The sequence below is a fragment of the Hypanus sabinus genome, chromosome 9 (genome assembly GCF_030144855.1).
Source record: "Hypanus sabinus isolate sHypSab1 chromosome 9, sHypSab1.hap1, whole genome shotgun sequence".
In the NCBI taxonomy this organism is placed as follows: domain Eukaryota; kingdom Metazoa; phylum Chordata; class Chondrichthyes; order Myliobatiformes; family Dasyatidae; genus Hypanus; species Hypanus sabinus.
Genome location: NC_082714.1, coordinates 113,840,378 through 113,860,441, shown reverse-complemented (window position 1 = coordinate 113,860,441; position 20,064 = coordinate 113,840,378). Strand labels below are relative to the sequence as shown.

The 20,064-nt window shown below is 40.6% G+C and overlaps 1 protein-coding gene across 1 annotated transcript in view; it reads right to left on the bottom strand.

Annotated features, from left to right (window-relative positions):
* The window catches only part of cdk5rap1 (CDK5 regulatory subunit associated protein 1), a 41,238-nt gene that overhangs the window by 15,244 nt on the left and 5,930 nt on the right, over positions 1-20,064 (bottom strand). The window contains exons 6-11 of the mRNA XM_059980441.1: positions 19,693-19,813; positions 16,230-16,460; positions 15,506-15,603; positions 12,310-12,362; positions 9,772-9,905; positions 7,244-7,393 (exon numbers count right to left, since the gene is read on the bottom strand). Coding sequence (XP_059836424.1) covers positions 7,244-7,393; positions 9,772-9,905; positions 12,310-12,362; positions 15,506-15,603; positions 16,230-16,460; positions 19,693-19,813 — 787 coding nt within the window. The remainder of the gene's footprint in view (positions 1-7,243; positions 7,394-9,771; positions 9,906-12,309; positions 12,363-15,505; positions 15,604-16,229; positions 16,461-19,692; positions 19,814-20,064) is intronic.

Below are 20,064 nucleotides of genomic sequence, written 5' to 3'. Positions count from 1 at the left end.
TCCAGCATGTCATGGAGAAAGTGGTGGGGGATATGAACTTGTTTGAGATGTTGGTGTACCTGGATGATCTCAAAGTGTTTGGATCCACCTTGGAAGAACATAAAGTGAGGCTATTGAAGGTGCTGGGCCATCTGAAAGCTGAAGGGTTAAAATTTTAACTGGACAAGTGCCAGTTCTGCAAGATGTCTGTCAATATGTTGGGAATATAGTCTCACGGAATGGAGTAGCTATGGATCCATCTCAGAGAGAGGTGGTGACCAGATGGCCAAGGCCCCAGACTGTGAGCACCCTGTGCTTGTTCCTTGGATCCTGTGGGTACTATTAGAGGTTCGTGAAGGACTACACTAAAGTGAGTCACCCTTTAAATCAACTTCTGTGCAGCTACCCTTCCTTGGGGAAGAAAGGGAGGAGGATAAAAGGGGAAGAGGGCAAAAGGAGAAGATGGCAAAGATTATTTTAGTCCTTCGGAACCTTTTGGAGCATCGTGGGATGCGAAGTGTGAAGAGGCCTTTCAGCTGCTGACGGAAGTGCCCATACTGGCTTTTGCAGACCGGTGATTGGCATATGTACCGCATATGGATGCCAGCAGAGAGGGGGTGTTCAGTATCAGGATCAGGGCACAGGGTTTGTCAGCCGGAGTCAGTCACCGCCTGAATGAAACTACCCCACACAGAAGTTGGAGTTCCTGGTGTTGAAGTGGGCTGTGATGGATAATCTATGCAACTATATATATAGTGCCAAGTTTGAGGTGAGGATGAACAAAAACCCATTAACTTATATCCTGACCTTGATGAAATTGGATGCCACAGGCCACTGGTGACTGGGCGGCATTGTCTGCTTATGATTTCAGCCTGAAGTACCAGCCGGGAAAGCCAAATATTGATGCTGATGCGTTTTCCAACATGCACATGAAAGGCTGGAGAGCGGGAGAGTGTGCCTACCCCAGGGGTCAAACCCATGTGCCAGTTTTCCATCACAGGGAAGGCAGAGGAAAGGCAAGGGCAGATCCGAGCTGTCGATCATTTGGGAGCTGCTGATGGTCCATTCTAAAGGCTTAATGCTACCTGACTGCTCTGAAGACAAAGCAGTTGCCAGAATTGAGCCCTGGGGAAGTAGCAGCCACTCAGTGAGATGACCTGTGCATGGGCAACATTTCAGCGGTTGCGGAAGGGGACATGGCCCGTGCAGACAAAATGAAACACACTGCAGTGTCTCAGCTACTGAAAGAATGACCCAGATGGGAATGCAAGAACCAGATTCTATACTGGGTCACGTCGTCTCCAAACAGGCCTCAGTGTTCCCAGCTAGTTTTGCGTGAGCAGCATCGGAAGATTGTGTTGAAGTCACTGCATGATGATTTGGGAGTTGACAAGACCTACGGATTGCTCAAAGATTGGTTCTACTGGCCCGGAATGAGTATTTTAAGTCATGCATTCGATGCATATGGAAGAAGATGCTGCCTACAAGGGCTGCTCTGTTATCCCACTTGCAGACCACGGGGCCTCTTGATCTGATTTGTATGGATTTCCTATCAATTGAGCCTGATGCCAGCAATATGGAGAATGTTTTGGCTATTACAGATCACCAGATATGTGCAAGCCTTCTCTACCAAGGATCAGAAGGCATCCACCATGGCCAAAGTGCTATGACAGAAGTATTTTGTTTATTATGTCCTCCCCAGGCGGATATATAGCAATCAGGGATGGATTTCGAGAGTAGGCTCATACATGAGTTACTTAGCATGCTTCGAGTCAAGGACTACGTCTTAACACCCACAGAGTAATCCCCAGCCCAAGAGGTTCAATCAGACCTTGTTAGATATGCTTGGAACACTGGAGATCAGCTAAAAAAAAAAGTGGAGTCAACATATTGGATAACTGGTCCACTGCTACTGTACACAGAATAAAGATACCCTGTACTCGCCGTATGATCTAATGTTTGGGTGCAAAGCAAGGTTGTCCATTGACCTCTGTTTTGGGACTGGCGAGGAAGATCTACCACAGAAGACTTATCTGAAGTGTGTGTCTGATATGAGAAGGAAGCTGAAAAAGGCTTATGAACTAGCTACCAAGCAGAATCAAGGAGATAAGAGGAGGTATGAGCAAAAGATTAGCCTGGAGACTGAGTCCCCAAAGTATTCGGGGCTACCTGGGAAACACAAGTTTGTTGACTGCTGGGAGGCTACGCCCTATGTATTGCAGAGTCAGGTGCCTAACATACCAGTTTTTTGGGTGAAACCAGAGGATGGGAATAGGCCTGTCAAGAATCTCCACTGAAACCACCTTTTACCTCTGGGTTAAGAGATGCGTGTTGACCCAGAGCCTGATCCAGACCCTATGGCAACATTGGGGAGCCGAAGGACCAGGAGTGAGAAAGGTTAGACCGGACCCCACCCCTGAATGTGATACGGACTCAGATTGTCAGGAGATGGGAGTGTGGTATATGCTGCCCTTTGCAAACTCCCCAATAATTGATGAAGAGATTCCCAACCCTTCTCACACTAAGGCAGGTGAAATTGGTGGGGCACTCACAGTAGACAGGCAGGCTTGCTGCTGGGCAATGAAGGAAGACTGGGCTCTAACGTAACTGGGAACGAAGCTGGGCTCAGCCAAGTGACAGAGGGATCTCAATTGCCAGAAGATATGAATAAATGGGCAGGAGGAGTCCTTGCCATGTCGACAAGAAAGATCCCAAGGAGTGTCTGAAACTGAAGTAGATGATGGGATAAGGAGGTCTCGGATAGGCTGAACTATGTAGCATCGGGGGAACAGAGTGTTGCAAATATCCCTCTAGTGAGATATGTCACTATCATTTACAAATGGATTGGAGGTCCTAACATCACAAAATTCCTTTGAAAACTGTGTTATTAATGAAGAGATGATAAATTATTTCTAAGTCATGAGGACATGACTATTTTTGGTGGGGGCGGGAGGAGTGTAACACCCTGGACACCTTGGTTTGCATTTTCACTGTTATGCTGTATGCATTTCATTTTAGCAGCTCTGTCTGTTCTGCTTTCTGCCTGTTTGGGTTACTGTTGAAGATAAAGGATGCTGAGGAATGTGTGTTATCCAATTAGGATGGTGAAACTGTGAAAAGGTTTGAGAGAACACTGGCGGGGGGAGGAGATTTTGTGAGGTCTGGGTTTTTTTTGTTCGTTGGCAGATGAACAGAGAACACACTGACATAGGATTCGATCCGGTGGGCAACCTTGATTCGATGGAGCCAGGTGCCTAAATTGACTGAGGATCGGTTATATGAATTTTGGGAAGAGCTGAGCTCCAACTTGTGTACATTTGACTGTCTAATTATAATGGGCCCTTTTATTTTTTTTCCTTTACTAACCCCTTTAGTTAAGATTCATAAATATCATTCCTTTAATTGTACGCAGTGTACTATCTGTTGTTTCTTGGCACTGAGTTGTAACCGGGTAGCAAATTACACAGCACCCACACAAACCAGGGTTTGGGGTGGGAGAGCCATCTCAATCTCATGGGTAGGCGGGACCAGAGAGTATTCCCCAGATTTATGCAACCAGCAATAAATATCAAGAATATGAGATGACGAGCCCTTGAAAGTGAGTCCACAGGTTGTAGGAACAATTCAATGATGGGGAAAGTGAAGTTATCTCCTCTGGTTCAAGAGCCTGATGGTTGAAGGGTAACAACTATTTCTGAACCTGGAGGTAAGAGTCCTGAGGTACCTGTATTTTCTTCCTAATGGCAAGCATGTCCTGGGTGCAGGGCGATCCCTGATGATAGATGCTGCTTTCCTTTGACAGCGTTTTATGTCGATGTGCTCAATGGAGGGGAGGGCTACACCCATGATGGACCAGGCCACATCCACTTCTTTTTGTAGGATCTTACAGTCAAGGTATTGGCATTTCCATATTAGGCTACGATGCAGCCAGTCAAGGTATTTTCCGCTACACATCTATAGGAGTTTGTCAAAGTTTTAGATGTCATGCTGAATAGTCGCAAACTCCTAAGGAAGTAAAGACACTGTTGTGCTTTCTTCGCAATTGCACTTACAAGCTGGGCCCCAAGACAGCTCCTCCAAAATAGTAATACCTCTGAACATCCAATGAGGACTGATTCTCTAGCTTCCTGCTCCTGAATTCAATCATCAGCTTCCTAATCTTGCTGACATTAAATAAGAGGTTGTTGCTCTGGCACCACTCAGCCAGATTTTCAATCTCCCTCCTATATGGTAATTTGATTAATGACACTGGTAATGTCAGCAAACTTGAATATGGCATCGGAGCTGTGTTTAGCCACAGTCATTAAGTGTAAAGCAAGTGGAGCAGGAGGCTAAGTACACAGCTTTGTGGTGCACCTATGCTGATGGAGATGCCAATCTCAGCTGACTGGGATCTGCAAGTGAAGAAATCAAGGATCCAATTGCACAAGGAGGTATAGAAGCCAAGATCTTGAAGCTCATTGATTAGTTTTGAGGTGATAAAGAGCATTTTTGCTTTCCGGATGTTCCAGGGCTGTAGACCCATTGCTCCAGTACATAAATTGCAACAGATCCAAGTCGCTTTTCAGGCAGGAGTTAATTTGCTTCATCACCAGCTCTCAAACCAAGTGGTACTGGACTATAATCATTGAGGCAGGTCATAACGTTCTTCTTAGGGACTGGTATAATTGAAGCCTGCTTGAAGTAAGTGGGTATCTCCGACTGCTGAAGTGAGAAGCTATAGATCTTAGTGAATACTCCAGCCAAGTGATCAGCACAGGTCTTTAGTATTTGGCCAGGTACCCCATCTGGGCTGGATGCTTCTTGTGGGTTCACCCTCCTGAAGGCTGCTCACAAATTGGCCAGACTGGAGGTTGTGATGGTTCCCATCTGGAAGCAAAGCCCTGATGTCACATCACCCGATTTACCTTTATAAGAGCCCTGCCATGGCAGTCAAGCATCCTTCACTGATTCAAGTTTATTCTGGAATTGCCGTTTCGCCCATGAGATGGCTTTCTGGAGATTGTACCTTGACCTCCTGTAACCTTCTTAGTCACCAGACTTGAATGTCTTAGATCTGGCCCTCAGCAGATAGCGAATCTCACGGTTCATCCAGGGTTTCTGTTTGGGGAAGACTGATTTTGCGGCAGCACACTCATCTACAACTGTTTTAATAAAGTCCATGACAACCATGGTGTACTCATTCAGATCTACAGATTAGATGAGTCCTTAAACACAACCTAGTACACTGACACAAAGCAATCCTGTAGCCGTTGCTCTGCCTCCAGAAAGAGAGAGAAATTGGTCAAAATCCTGTTTGAAGTGATGCTAGGTTTCATCCAGAAACAAACACTAAAATGTGACCTGATGATTACTAATTTAGAACATCTCCTGAAGCTTTCTAGTACACTATCCAGAAGGATATCAGTTCTTAAAGGTGCACTTAACACAGCAGGGACACTGTGGATGCACCAAAAGGGAGACACTGAAGGAAAGAAGGCAGCCCATATCAAAAATCAAAAGGTTGTGTAAACCTTGGCTAGCAAGATACATGCCAGGAGAAAGTTCTTAGCATCGGGGAGGTTGGAGGAGCAGGAGATCTGCCTGAAAGATCTTAAGAGTCTGGTATTCGGTAGTTAATCTTTGAGGAAATGACACATCCACATCAACTCTTTGCAATTTTGGACCAAAATTCCTCCATATGAAGTAAGAGTAACAAGGGTGGCATTAAGAACTTCAAATCCAGGAACACGTTCTGAAAGGAGTACACCATCCCACAAACAACCCACCTGCCCATTTGTGAAGGTTCCATTAATGGCCTCATTACTTACCTTAGAAACCACAAAATCAAAGTGGCAGCAACTCCAAGGACTTTCTGAAAAAAAAAAGTAAACTACCATATTCCCTTTCAGAAATGAAAACCCCTGTACAATGAAGAATGAGAGAAAGTTCTCAACCATGTCACCCAGCTGGTGACATAGGAGAGTTTTTCTGTGGCTGTTTGGAAAGACCCTGAAGCAAGGAGGTTTTGAGATAATATAATCTTGCATACAGAAAGCATTTCTGACAGCAGAATGAGGCTGAAGGCCTTTCTGCAGAATGCCTCACAACACAGTAAGGATCGACTAGGAAAAGCTCATCCTCCAGGTTCTACTCTCAATCAATGGCAAGGGATGCAAGTTCTCATCGACAATGGGATCAAGTGGCACCTACAAATAATCTGTTCACCTGGGTTTCATGAGGAATACTCCACTCTAGATCTTATCACAGCTTTGATGCAAACATGGACCAAGGAGCTGAATTCCAGAAATATGCTGGAATACTCACCATTTGTCTGGATGAGTGCAGGTCAAGAACTCTCACAAAGCTTGACACCATTCAGGTCAAAGCAGAAAACTTGACAGATACCACATCCACTATCCTAAAAATTAATTTCCTCCACTACTGACACATAGTACCCAAGTAAATGTAATACAGATATTCACCTAGACAACTCAGACAGCACTTGAAAATCTTTGTTCATTATCATTAAGCAGGAAAAGATTAGTGATGCACTGAAAATGCACAATCTGCCAGGTCCTCTCCAGATCAACACTAATCTGATTTGGAAATACATCACTGTTTCTTCATTTACTGGATTTAAACCCTGGAACTCTCTCTGCAACAACATGTCACTGCAATGCTTTAGGGAGGTGGATTATCACCATCTTTTCAAGGGTAATTAGAGATGGGCAACAGACTGATTGTGCTAGTCATAGCCAGATGCTGAAAAATGGAAAAAGCATGCTAAAGTGGAAATTTTGTAAGTATTCCTCTAAAATGAGCAATATTGTCACTGCACAGTTCTTCATATATTTTCTCAATTTTTAAATCTTTTAACATTTAAGGGCAGTCCAGAATTCAAAATGACCTTCAGAAGAAGAGAATGAAAAACCGAAGTTGACAAACTGGAAATAACAGAAGCACAAAGAGAAGGCAAAAGTTATGGCAGGAGAATACATGAAGGATACCTATCTGAAATGATAGAATTAAAAAAAAATCTGGTAAGTGCTTTATTCCTCCAGCCACTCCACTCTGTCCTGCTTACAATTCAAACACACTTACATTCTCACTTTTCCAATTCTGACGATGGGTCTCTGACCCGTAATACCAGTTTTGCTTCTTTCCCTACTGAAGCTGCTTGACTTAATGACTGCTTCCAAATTTTTTTCTGTTTTTTGCAAATGTTTTAGTATACTGAACAGATTATTTATAATACAAGCTCACATTTCAAACTTTTTCTTACCCCTTCTACCAGCACAACCTGTTCAGTTCCAACGAGTTCAGTGTTGAGTTTAGTTGCCTCCTCTCGGAATACAGTAATGAGCTCTTTCAATCGACGTTGCTTTACAATAGCAGGAACACTGTCCTTCAGTCTATGGTAGGCATGCGTCTTCTAGAAGACAGTTACAACACAATCACTTTTAACTTCGCAGCGCAATTTATTTTCAGCTTCTACTAATAGTACCATCAACAGAGAGACCACAACACCCAAGGTAAATTGAAAGTAAAGAACACAAAAAATTTAGCGACTTTTCCAAAAAAAATTATTAAAATGCAAACATGACATGAACAATAAAAGGAAAACAATCTTTCCAGACAACAAAATCAAATGCAGTTAAAACTTCCTTTTTGGTTTTGTAATAATATTTCCATTCTATTTTGTATTTCTTATTGAAATTTATAGCCTCTTTTAAGTATTGCACTGTACTACTCCAACAAAACAACAAATTCTATGACATTTGTCAATGACAATAAACTTGATCCTGATTCCCTTCAAAATTGTCACCACACTCATACTCTCAAACAAAATAACTGCCTGGGCAAATCACTTCAATTTCTTCATCTTTTTTCCTCTCAAATTCTTCAACAGGCTACAAAATGTGTGCCTATTTGTCCCAGGACTCCTAGTCAAGTATCTGCCCAATAATGAAAGGAATGGTGCTTACCAAAAGTCAAACGTGTGTCCTATGTGATTCTGACAATGGCAAAATTTCCCTGATTGATCTTAATCATATTTGATTAAGTTCTCTCCCACTCAAAAATCAAAACAAAATCTGCATATGCTCGGAATCCAAAATAAAAAAAATGCTGAACTTATTCAGATTAGGCAATATCTGAGAAAAGAAAATTAGTCATTGACATAATAATGTTGCCTGATTCAATTCCTTCATTTTCTTATTTAATTTGGTCCCAGTCCAACTACTTTCCAAGAAGAAGTACTTGCCTAAAGAGGACTGCTATTTCCTGGTTACAAATAGATCGCTGATTGTTGACACAGAATAACCCACAACTAGTTTTTTTTTTGCTACTCCTGTCCATTATCTGGAGCCCTCCCAGATCTATACATCTCAACTACTTTTTAATTCCTTCTCATCTGAAAAAACATGTTTTACATGTACGCTGATAGCATCAGCCTTTTACTTAACTGTAACCTCTCCACTGTTGTTCATTTGTCAACATCCAAACTTAGATAAAAGGAAAACAACTAAACAATGGGGAAAGCTAAACATTTTGCTGCTGAAACCTGTTACATTCTGATCCCTTATAACCTCATCCTTTCCTCATGTTGACTGATTGAAGCAAATTATTTATTATTTTTTCCTTTCACATTAGACCCCAACCACACATCCATTCCTTTGTCACAACTCTCTGCAGACAAAATGCTGTATGCTTCGCCTACACTTTAGTATAACTAGACATGTCCAAACTGGCACTTTCCTGGCCAGCAATTCATTCTCTGAAACTCATGTTCACTCTAATCTTGGCTATCTCCTAATTTAAACTCAGTTCTATTTACCTACCACCCTTGCTTGCTTCCCGCCTGACGCAATTTCAATTTTATAGTTTTCAATCATGTTTTCAAGGAACTCCATATCCATACCATTCTTCATGAGCCAGAGTGCCTTCCAGGACCTTTGTGCATTTCTAAATCTAGTCCCTGATGCAGTCACAATTTTAACTCCACCACTAGTGACACACTTGCTATCAGCTGTCCAAGCCCTGAGTGCCCGAATTTTCATGTTAAAACTCCACTTTTCCATTTCTTCCTATGATATCCTTGTGACCTGAACCTAGTATAACCTCATGTAGATTGATAACCAACCTTATTTAGCAATGCAGTTGGGAAATTTTGTTATTGATAATACAGTGTAAAGAAAAGTTATTGTTTAAATGAGTTGAATTAGTAAAGAACATCAAAAAAAAGTTTATATATCCCAGTCACCTCTATTCTTTTATGATTAGGCTGCGTTAAGAGGTGAATGAGTATGGCACATGGCCAAGTGGTTAAGGTGTTGGACTAGCGATCTGAAGGTTGTGAGTTCGAGCCCAAGCCGAGGCAGTGCCATGTGTACTTGAGCAAGGCACTTAACCACATATTGCTCCAGTCCATCCAGCTGAAAATAGGTACTGGCAAAATCCTGGGGGTTAATCTTGTGATAGACTGGCATCCTATCCAGTGGGAGGGTCTCATACTCTCAGTCACTTTGTGCCATGGAAACTGGCATAAGCACCAGCCTGATGAGCTTATAAGGCTCAGGACAGACTCTATCTTTTTAACTAAGAGGTGAACGAATAACTTACTGAAAAGAATGGTAACAACATAATTACAAATTACAAATATATTCCCTTTTCCAATCAAGATATTAGTTAATATAGCTTACTTTTTCAGGTTGTAAGTAAAAAGATATCCTACATAACATAATTACAAAATACAAATATATTCCACCTTCTCTAAACAAAAGAAGAGATTAATTAGTTAGCATAACTCGCCTTTCTCATGCTGTAAGCAAAAAGATATCCCACATTATATTGGACCTTTCGAAGAAGAGATATGGTCTGAAAGTGATCGTCTTCCGTCTCACCACAAAATCCAGCAATGAAATCGCTACTTAAGCTTACACCTGTTTGTGCAAAGTACAATAAAATAAAGATATAAAACTGGCATCTAAATACTGCAAATAAATTGTATTATTCAGGACCTTAATAACTGGTCTATCCTTGCTCTTCTTCAAAACAATCTCAGAATTGTTACATTCTCTGAAAAGCTCTCTCACTGACACTTTCTCCACCCATCTAGTTGTATTTCCTGTTGGTGAAATGTAAGTTAAAATGAAAAAATATGTAAATTTGACACGCAAATATCATAAACTACTTTAAAGAAAATGAATGGTCTCATATTGAATAGAACTGCACACGTAGGAGATGCTGCATTATATGAAAGCCAAGCTGGAGTTGAAGCTAACACTTAGCTTTGACAGAACAATTTTATATCCAAATGTGACTTAAGTCAACACGTATTCCAAAAAAAATATTGAAATTTTATCTTCAACTATGTCACCCACTGAGGGAATGTTTGGCTTGCAAACCCTTCTGTTGCTCTTTAAGTCCCACTACAAAACCCAGCTGCAGAGCAGAAGTTATTTTCTCCTCTTTTTGACAGACTATTCAACCCCAAGCCCTCCATTTCAACATTTCTGTTTTAATTTACCACTTTAACAGTAACATTTTCCTGAATCACATCAGCTGCAACTGGGATTAGTATAGATGGACATAAAGGTCAACATGGTCATGATATGTCAGAGGTCAGTTTCTCTGCTATACGATTCCACGACTATTGCAATCTCTCTATTCCCTATTTTACAGAAGTCTGTTTCTCACCAGCTGCATTTCCCTGTGGCAAAATTAGTTTGTTCCCTCAATTTTATTTCTCTGTTCCTGATGGGTGTGTATTTCCTTTTGAAACCAGCATATCCAAACATGCTGAAGATTACTCACTTCCCATACAAACAAAAATGAAAAAACATTTACAACAGCAGGCCTTCAAAATATTCTTCTTTTGTATGGCATCAGATAACAAGTTTCAAATTTATCAATGTCTAGTGATGAGGTTCAAAATTCAAATCCCATCTCAAGTAAGTGTTACCAAATATTTTAAATAACCAGTGGTTCCTTAATTACTAGGGGGTTTGTTTAATGTGCCAGGACTACTTAAATTCCTAGAGAATAATGTTAATAATAAATCCTTCTGGATAAAATCAATTCACCCATCACTTTTCAGAGAAAATAACAGCATCTTAATTGATCAACTATGCTAGAAACAATAAGAGGACAATCATTTTTCAGTAGTAGCTGAGAAGTGTAGAAGGGAATTTTAACTTCCCCAATATTAACTAGGATTGCCTTTATGTTTAAGGCTTAGAGGAAACAGAATTTCTAAAATGCGTCCAGGAGATTTTAAGCCAGCTCATGGGTAGTCATAATAGAGAAAAGGCAGCATTACACCTAGTCTTTAAGAATACAGCCAGACAGGTAGAGAGGGTGTTAGTGAAAGAGCACTTTGGAGAATAATTCTAAGTTTTAAGATTGTCATGGAGGACACAGATAGACCAGTAATGAAGGTGCTGAATTGGTAAAAGGCTGATTTCAATGTTATAAGATAGGACCTGGCAAAAAAAAATGCTGGGTTGGAAGTTATTTGCAGGCAAGTTTATATGATACCTATGGGAGTCATCCAAAATAAACTACAAGAGATACCCATGTTTGGAGGGGTTGTTTTCTCGAGAAATCATCACAATTTTCTGTTGTGCCAACCCCTTTGCCCACTGAATCCAATGTTAAGAGCAGAGACTTGTTCCTACAAAACATTTTTCCACTCATATTAAGCCATTTTATCTGAATGACAGTGACTCGCTGTCATTCTTTAATAGCTGAGGCTAATATTAGATGCTGGGGATAGGCTTAAATCATGCAAAAGTAGCAAGATTTTAGTCAATTTTTATACTTAGCTACTCAGTGGGCCAATAAGACTTGGAAATTACAGCAGTGCATCAATAGGGTACTGGAACTCTTGCTGTCTGAGAGATATTAAAATCTAAGTGATATGATACACAAGTTTTCAGGTTACATAAACATTGGTAATGTTGCTGTTGTTAAGAAGGATAGTCTTCAGCCACCAGTGATATTGACAAGTTTGTAGGATGGGCAGAGAAATGACAAGCAGTTTGTTTCAGGGCGCTACAATAGTGTAGTGGCTAGCGCGATGCTATTATAACTAGGGGTGTCAGAGCACAGAGTTGTCTATAAGGAGTTCATATGCCCTCCCAATGAACACTTGGGTTTCCTTCAGTTGCTCCAGTTTCCTCCCACATTCTTAAGATGTCACAGTTAGTAGGTTAATTGGTCTTTGCAAACTGTCCTGTGATTAGGCGAGGGTTAATTAGGTGGGTTGCTGGTTAGTGCGGCTTAATAGGCAGGAAGAGCCTGATCCGCACTGTATCTCTAAATAAAAAATGAAGATAAACTTAACTGGGATGATATTGCGTATGTGTTCAACTAGTTCCAAATATGCTTCTCTTGTATACCTGTGATAAAAAGTATTTAATGATGATATATCAACATTAACAGTTACTTATCACCTTAAAATGCAGACAAGTTATATAATGTATGTACATTGCATAGCACAACACTAGTAAAATTCACGAGACATCAATAAAATGCACAAATTCAAATTTTGAGGGAGTGGAAGAGAAGGCTTTCAAAGTTGAGAATAAATAATGTAAAACTGAAATATCCAGAGATATTGCAGAATATTTTCCAATGAATGTAAAGTGAAGGTAATGTTGGATGAGCACACATATGGTCAGGTTTGGCTGGAGGGTTGCAGAATCCAAGGCAAGATGAATAGTGATGCAAATTTTCAATTAAACACATTGAAAGCTACTACATGCCTGTAAGAAATACATGGTGAATGAGACAGAACAAATTTTAAATGAGTGTGCATGGGTCATTAATTGAATTTACACAGGATGTTCAAATTCATCACACAACTTCATTTAATTCTTAGCATCTTTCCTTTGCTGCAATAAAGTTCAAGGAACAGTTACCAAATATTAGTGTACAGATCGGATTCGTAAAAGTTGAAGAAACTGTACAAATACAATCTGTAACCAACATATGCTAAATGAAAAAACTGAATGAAGCTTGTGTCTACCTGAAATTCAAGATCAGAAGTTCAGGTTGCAATAGGACAAATACATACTCAGTGGCCATAATATTCGTACACTTTAATGCAAACACCTCATCAGCCAATAATGTTGCAGCAATTCAACAATAAAAGCATGCAGATATAGTCAAAAAGTTCATTTGTTGTTCAGGCCAAATATCAGAATGGGGAAGAAATGTGATCTAAGTGACTCTGACAGTGGAATGATTATTAGTGCCAAATGGGGTGGTTTGAGTATCTTATCTCTTGGGGTATTCACACACAGCAGTCTCTACAATTTTTAGAATGGTGGAATAAACAAAAAACATCTAGTGAGTGGCAGTTCTGTGTACAAAAACACCTTGTTAATGAGAGAAGTCAGAGAATGGCCAGATTAGTTCAAGCTGACAGGAAGATAACAGTAACTGAAATAACCAAGTGTTTCAACAGTGCTATGCATAAGAGCATCTCTGACTGCACAGCACATTGAACCTTGAAGTGGATAGGCAGCAGATGTTGATATAGTTAGAACGCCTAAGACTTTTGCACAGTATTGTATTTGTCAATGTGGAGTGCTGCAGCAGAAGTGTGGGATAGGTTGCAGAGAAGGAGTGCTAGGGCGGGGAATGGCGTGGGTACATACACACCCAACCCTGAGACACTAGGCAAGGGAACTTGATTCCAAATAATTGGCTTATTGATCATAACATAATGTCCCACAGGTGCTTCACGCTCCCTCCCATCTCGCTTCCCCTTTTCCCAGCCATGACTTCCCTCTCCTTGTCCCTTGTCACAATAGAGTCCACAATAGGGACCCATATCAGAATCAGGTTTTCACTCACATGTCATGAAATTTGTTTTTTTATTGCGACTGCAGTACAATGCAATATACAAAATTACGACTGTACAAAAAAGTCCCCTCCCAAGCTATTGCTGTCATCATGCAGATTCTGATCACAGACAGCTGCAGTGGACTGGCTGTGCGTTCTGCATACCTCTCTCCTCACGGAAATTCCAACCTCTAATGGCACAAAATAGAAAAGGAGCCTCCAGTTGGGCATACGTCACCTTAATTTGCTTGGCAGGAGCATGCAGCGGCCAGGTCACCAAGAGCATCATGCATAAACCACCCAGTCATCCCGCTGAGCACTAACACATTGAGCTTCACACTTAACATAATCATACCCCCAGTTCTAATCAATAAGTTCCAAATCCTGGGCATCTGTGCCTCCCTCTGCAATTGAATCCTTGACTTCCTGACTAAAAGACCACAACCAGTGCAGATTGGAACTAACATTTCCTCCTCGCTGACAATCAACACTGGTGCACATCAAGGATGCATGCTTAGCCCACAGCTCTACTTTCTCTACACCCCTGAGTGTGTGGCCAGGCACAGCTCAAACAGCATCTATAAATTTGCCAATGACACAAATATTGCTGGTAGAATTTGTCATGGTGACAAGATGGTGTACAGGAGCAAGCTCGAACAGCTGATTGAGCGGTGTTGCAACAACAACCTTGCATTCAGTATCAGTAAGACCAAGGAATTTATTGTGCACTTTAATAAGGGCAAGTTGCAGGAACCCATGCCAGTCCTCAGAGGAATCAGCAGTGAAAAGGGTGAGCAGTTTCACTTCCTGGGCCCATCATGTTGATACAATTTAAAAGAAAGCATGATGGCTGCTATATTTCATTAAGACTTCGAGGAGGCTTGGTATATCACCAATGACACTCACGAATTTCTACAGATGGAGAGCATTCTAACTGATTATATCACCATTCGTGCTGGGTGATGGGGGGGGGGGGAGAGAGCACTGCACAGGATCAGAAAAAGCTACAGAAAGCTATAAACTGAGCCAGCTGCATCATAGGCATTAGCTTCCCCAGCATTGAGGGCTCTTTCAAAAGGTGGCATCCATTATTATCCCTATCACCCAGGACAGGCATTCTTCTCTTTGCTACCACCAGGGAGAAGATACAGGAGCTTGAAGACACATTCAACATTTCAGTAACAGCTTTTTCATCTCTGCCATCAGATTTCTCAATGGACAATGAACCCATGAACACTACCTTACTTTTTTCTTATTTTTTGTTCTTTTTGCACTACTTATTTAATGTATTTTTAATATATATTTCTTATTGCAATTTATAGTTCTCTTATGTTTTGCAATGTATGCTGCCACGAAACAAAAATTTCACAACATATGCCAGTGATCTTAAACCTGATTCTACTCTATTTATGCAATCTCCACATACTTCAGCCACATTAGAATTCATGAGAGTAGAAGCACATCATGTTCATAAAGAATCTGCCCAAGAAAAACAGCCTCATTGTACCACATTTACACTCTAAGTATGTACTCCATCTAAAATAATGCTACCTATCTTGTGCATGAACACCTCAAGAGTCAGAGGGCTGTTGGACTGGTTTCTGTGTTGTGTGTAATCTAAGAACATCAATATGATTTCCTAGTCACTTATACGAATGTTGCTTAACGGAGGAATTAATGCAAAGTAGGATACCCTCTTCTCATTGCTTTAAGTATAGCTGTGCTCCCACTTTGTGCTGGCAAATGGATATGTTTGCAAATGTTGGGTCTCTCCTGGATAAGTTGCAAGACCTGTGAAGCATAAAAAAAGGGGGAAAAAGATCACCATTTACAAAATCAATCATAGCCTGCTCACCAATAATTATCGAACCAAAAAAGTACGAATTTCCACCTCTTGCAATTACTAAAATAGCAAACAAAAGTAAAACATAGGCAGAACACGACAGGGCAACAGTGTCCAAACAACATTTTAGTAAATCACAAACACGAGGAAATCCGCAGATGCTGAAAATTCAAACAACACACACAAAATGCTGGTGGAATGCTGGTCAGGACAAAATGTCTCAGCCCGAAACGTTGACAGTGCTTCTTCCCATAGATGCTGCCTGGCCTGCTGCATTCCACCAGCATTTTGTGTGTGTTGCTTTTATTAAATCACGTTGAGATTGCACGTGCAGCAAAGTTTAGGATTTATCTTATGTTCTTTATCTACTTTCTTAACTTAGATCTTTATAATTTCGCCTCTCTGCTGATTCAACAAGCATCACTGCTAAAGATTTGTTTGTACAAATGATTCACATGCAAAGCATATTACTGTAATGGAATATAATAGACACATTTATAATTCTGGACTACAAACATTAGAATTCTTCATTGTTATTTCTACCTATAAAATGTAAATGAGTGGTTAAACATACCTCATCTGGGAAATCCTTGGGGTGAGGTGATGTGAAACGGATTCTCATCTCAGGATCAATCCTTGAAACCTGATCCAATAAGCTGGCAAAACGCAAGCCACCTAGTTTATTCCTGTAAATAGTACTAAACCCTCGGCTCAGGTGTGTTGGTTCCCTTGTGAGAAATTGAATCTCAGATGTATCACAGTAACTGTTGACATTCTGACCCAGTAGTGTAATCTCCTTTACGCCCTGCAATCAAGAGCACAATTGTTTAATCAGATTCAATACATGCTTCAGCAAAGTCTTATTGTTTTTTTTTCCCTTAAATTAATATTAATGTCTTAGAAAAGCCTTAGCAGGTCAATATAGATTAATTACAGATTCAGAAGGATTCAGGGTAGAATGAGGCCCTTCAGCCCAATTAGTCATCATCTGCCACCTATTTACATTAATCCTACATTAATGTATTTTTGTTTTATTCTCCTCACATTCCCTTCAATTCCCCCCCCCCCCCCCACCCTCCACACACAGAATGTGGGAGGCTGTCTCTAAGGTTAGTAAATCTCAGCAAGATCATTTTGTAATTGGGTTCCCAGGCTAAAATAATATTGGTTCAGATTTGGAGTTGTAACTAAGAGCCAAATCACCAGCCTGCACAGTGATTACATCATTTCCCATGAAAATTTAAAAAATCTTGTTTCTATTGTTTTTAGTTAATCTTCCAAACATCCCATTTCCTTTCATGGATTAAATTATACTTAGTTCAGCCACTTTGCACAACTATTACAGACAACAGTCTTTTTGGTAAGTCTCTATTAGCTTTGCACAACGTGATGGAGCAGCAGTGGACAGCAAACTTGGAAGTCTTGCCAGAGATATTCGATCAGGTTAAGGTCAGTACTCTGACTGAACCCCTCAAGGACGTCAATTTTCTTCCTTTGAAGCCAGTTCATGTTTGCTCTGGCAGTGTGCTTTGGGTCGTTGTCTTGCTGAAAGGCAAACTTTCTCCCTTGTTTAAGCTTTCTGGCAGAGGTTAGCAGTTTCTATCCAAGATCTCTGTATCTAGCAGCTTTCATCTTCCCATCAATCCTGACCAGATTTCTAGTCCCTGCTGCTGAAGAGCATCCCCATAGCATGATGCCACCTCCCCTATATTTTAGTGGTGGTGGTGTTACCTGGCTAATGTGCAATATTAATTAGATTTACGTCACAAGCACCTTACTATGAGGCCAAAAAGTTCCACTTCAGTCTCATCTGACCACAAGACCTTCTTCCACATTTTTACAGCATCTTCTAAGTGACGCTTCGCAAAATCTTTACAGGCAAGGATATGCTTTTTTTTAAAAAAAAAGCCAGAGCTTCTTCCTTGCCATTCTTACATAAATACCCTTTTAGTGCAAGGCCTTAATACATATGAAACCATGAACTTCATCTCCAGTTGCAGTTACTGACGTCTGCAGCTCACTCAGGGTGAACGTTGGCATCAAAGTAGCCTCTCTTCCAAGTGCCATTCTTCACCGGTGACTAGCTTAGAGGGGCAGTCTGACCTGGGCAGTGTGGCTGAGGTTTCATATTTTTTCCACTTTTTTACGATGGACTGTACTGAGCTCCAAGGTATGTTCAGTGCCTTTGAGAAAGTTTTGTACCCTTCCCCGGATTTGTGCTTCTCTATTGTCACTTCCCTTACTTGTCCTGAATGTTCTTATTTTCATTTTGGTTTGGTGTGTTGAAAATCTATCAAACTTTTGGACCTTACAGAGAGTGGTATTTATTTTTATGAATTTATTGAAAACAGGCGATCCTCCAATTTTCTAAATCAACAAACTGAGTGAGTTGGTAATATATAATACGCACCTGAGGAAAGTAAGATTAGTGATTACAAAGGGATGAGATGCTTTTCAGTCTCAATTTTGATTTTTAGTGTTTAGTGAATTGTTAACAGGTTTTGGAATTTTTCTTTTGAATTGACATGAACACTGCTCAAAAATCTTACTTCAATATATCTTAAATTTAGAAAATAAGGTACTAAAATGTGAAAATAGTTGAGGGCCTGAATAGTTTTTCAAGACACCGTAACTGCTCCTGCAGATGTCCAGATTCAGCAATTCATAAAAAAAACTATTTCTTCTTCACTTGATCATTTCAGACTGTATCAATTGACATGTATGAAGGCATGAAATATTATTTTCATGCATGTTATTACGAACGAAACCGAAAGTGCATTATCTATGCTATATACTTTTTTTGTATTTAGTGATTGATACCAATTAGTTCTCCAGTTTATTTCATTCCATTTGTTAAAGTCAGGTGGATGACTTTCCACTGCATTTGGCCCTCAGTTTTAAGCTGGCCATAACTTATTCCAGAGCATAACCCACACACTTTAATGCCTCTGCAGCATAACCCAAGTTCCTTAAGGTTGTTATAGACAAGGGTGGTAATGAGGACCACAACCTATCAAATGTTCCCAATGGCATGCATCTCAAATAGTCTCTGATAACCAAGTCCAGCTCCAGGCCTTCATGTGTGGCTTAGCTACTGAGCCTGGCAGAACCATTTCTACTAAAAGGATAAAGGGCAAAAGTGGGTTATTGGCACTTTAAAATCAGTCGCTTTAAGCAGACGGGGCTCATCAGCTATGGTCGGCAGCTCATTGAGAAAGAAAACTGATCTCACATCTCCGCTGCCTTGTGATTATACCCATTCATGGGGAAGGCTTCGGGAGTAAACCCCAAGAAAAAATTTGGAGCTGGGCTCTTAGGGCAGTCCTACATTGAGTTCAATGCTGACTTGCAACCCTATGACACTGCTTATGCTAAAATGCATCGGTCTCGCCCATTCCTTTGGATTCATCAGCTGCATGGCGAGGGGGAACCTGATACACTGGCAACAGCTTGCTCTCCACATTGTATTGCCCTGGCTTGCAAATCATGTAGACAGCTGGGATGCAACAATTATGGTTGATCCCAACCAATAATGGAGGGCCTCACAGCACAACTTGTACATTTCAAATGAGTCTCAAACCTTGTTTCTTTTATTTATTTAACTTAATTCAATAAATTAATTTACTTAGTTAATTAACAAGAGTGAGTTGTGAAAATCCTCCAATGGTTCAGAGTGGGCCGACAGGATCCACTACCCGAGGACTGGATGCCAGTTTCCTTGTCTCGCAGGACGGCTAAAGCATCAGCAAAATAGGGCCAGCAGGTTCACAGAAGCCCCAAGAAGAGCATGGGGAGGAGGCAGACAGCAATCAAAATCAATTAGGACCAAGCCATTGTTTGCAGCTGGTTTTCCTGTAGATACATCAGATTCTGTGCAACCAGCCATTTTAAAGTAATACTAGGAAAGAATATCCAACAAATTGCTGAAAAAGATTTTTTTCAAAGTCTTTTTTGAACTTTTGATGGACATTTTCTAAACTGCTTACACTTTCCCTTCCATTTAAAGATTATCACTCAAAATTCAAAACTAGGGTTACCTGGTCTGAAAGGAGTTTGACTTCTTGTAAAATAGAAGAAATTGGTCTGCTTCTCTCTCGCCCGCGTGTGAAAGGAACAATGCAATAACTGCACATGTTGTTGCATCCCCGCATGATAGAACTAGAACAAGGGAAATACTTTCAGCCAGCCAGAACTTGTCCATTTTAATCGGTGCTACGATAGCTTCTAACAAGCAATTATTGTGGAATAAATAATAAATTAACAGTCTCATTACACTCTTACATAAACATGCAACTCCTACTTTACTTCAATCTTCAGGGACTCGTGCTTTTTTTTTGTGACTGTATATGCTGGAATGCAGCTATTTGTGCTGTGTGTGATTATATGGACTGTGTTTTGCACCTTGGCTC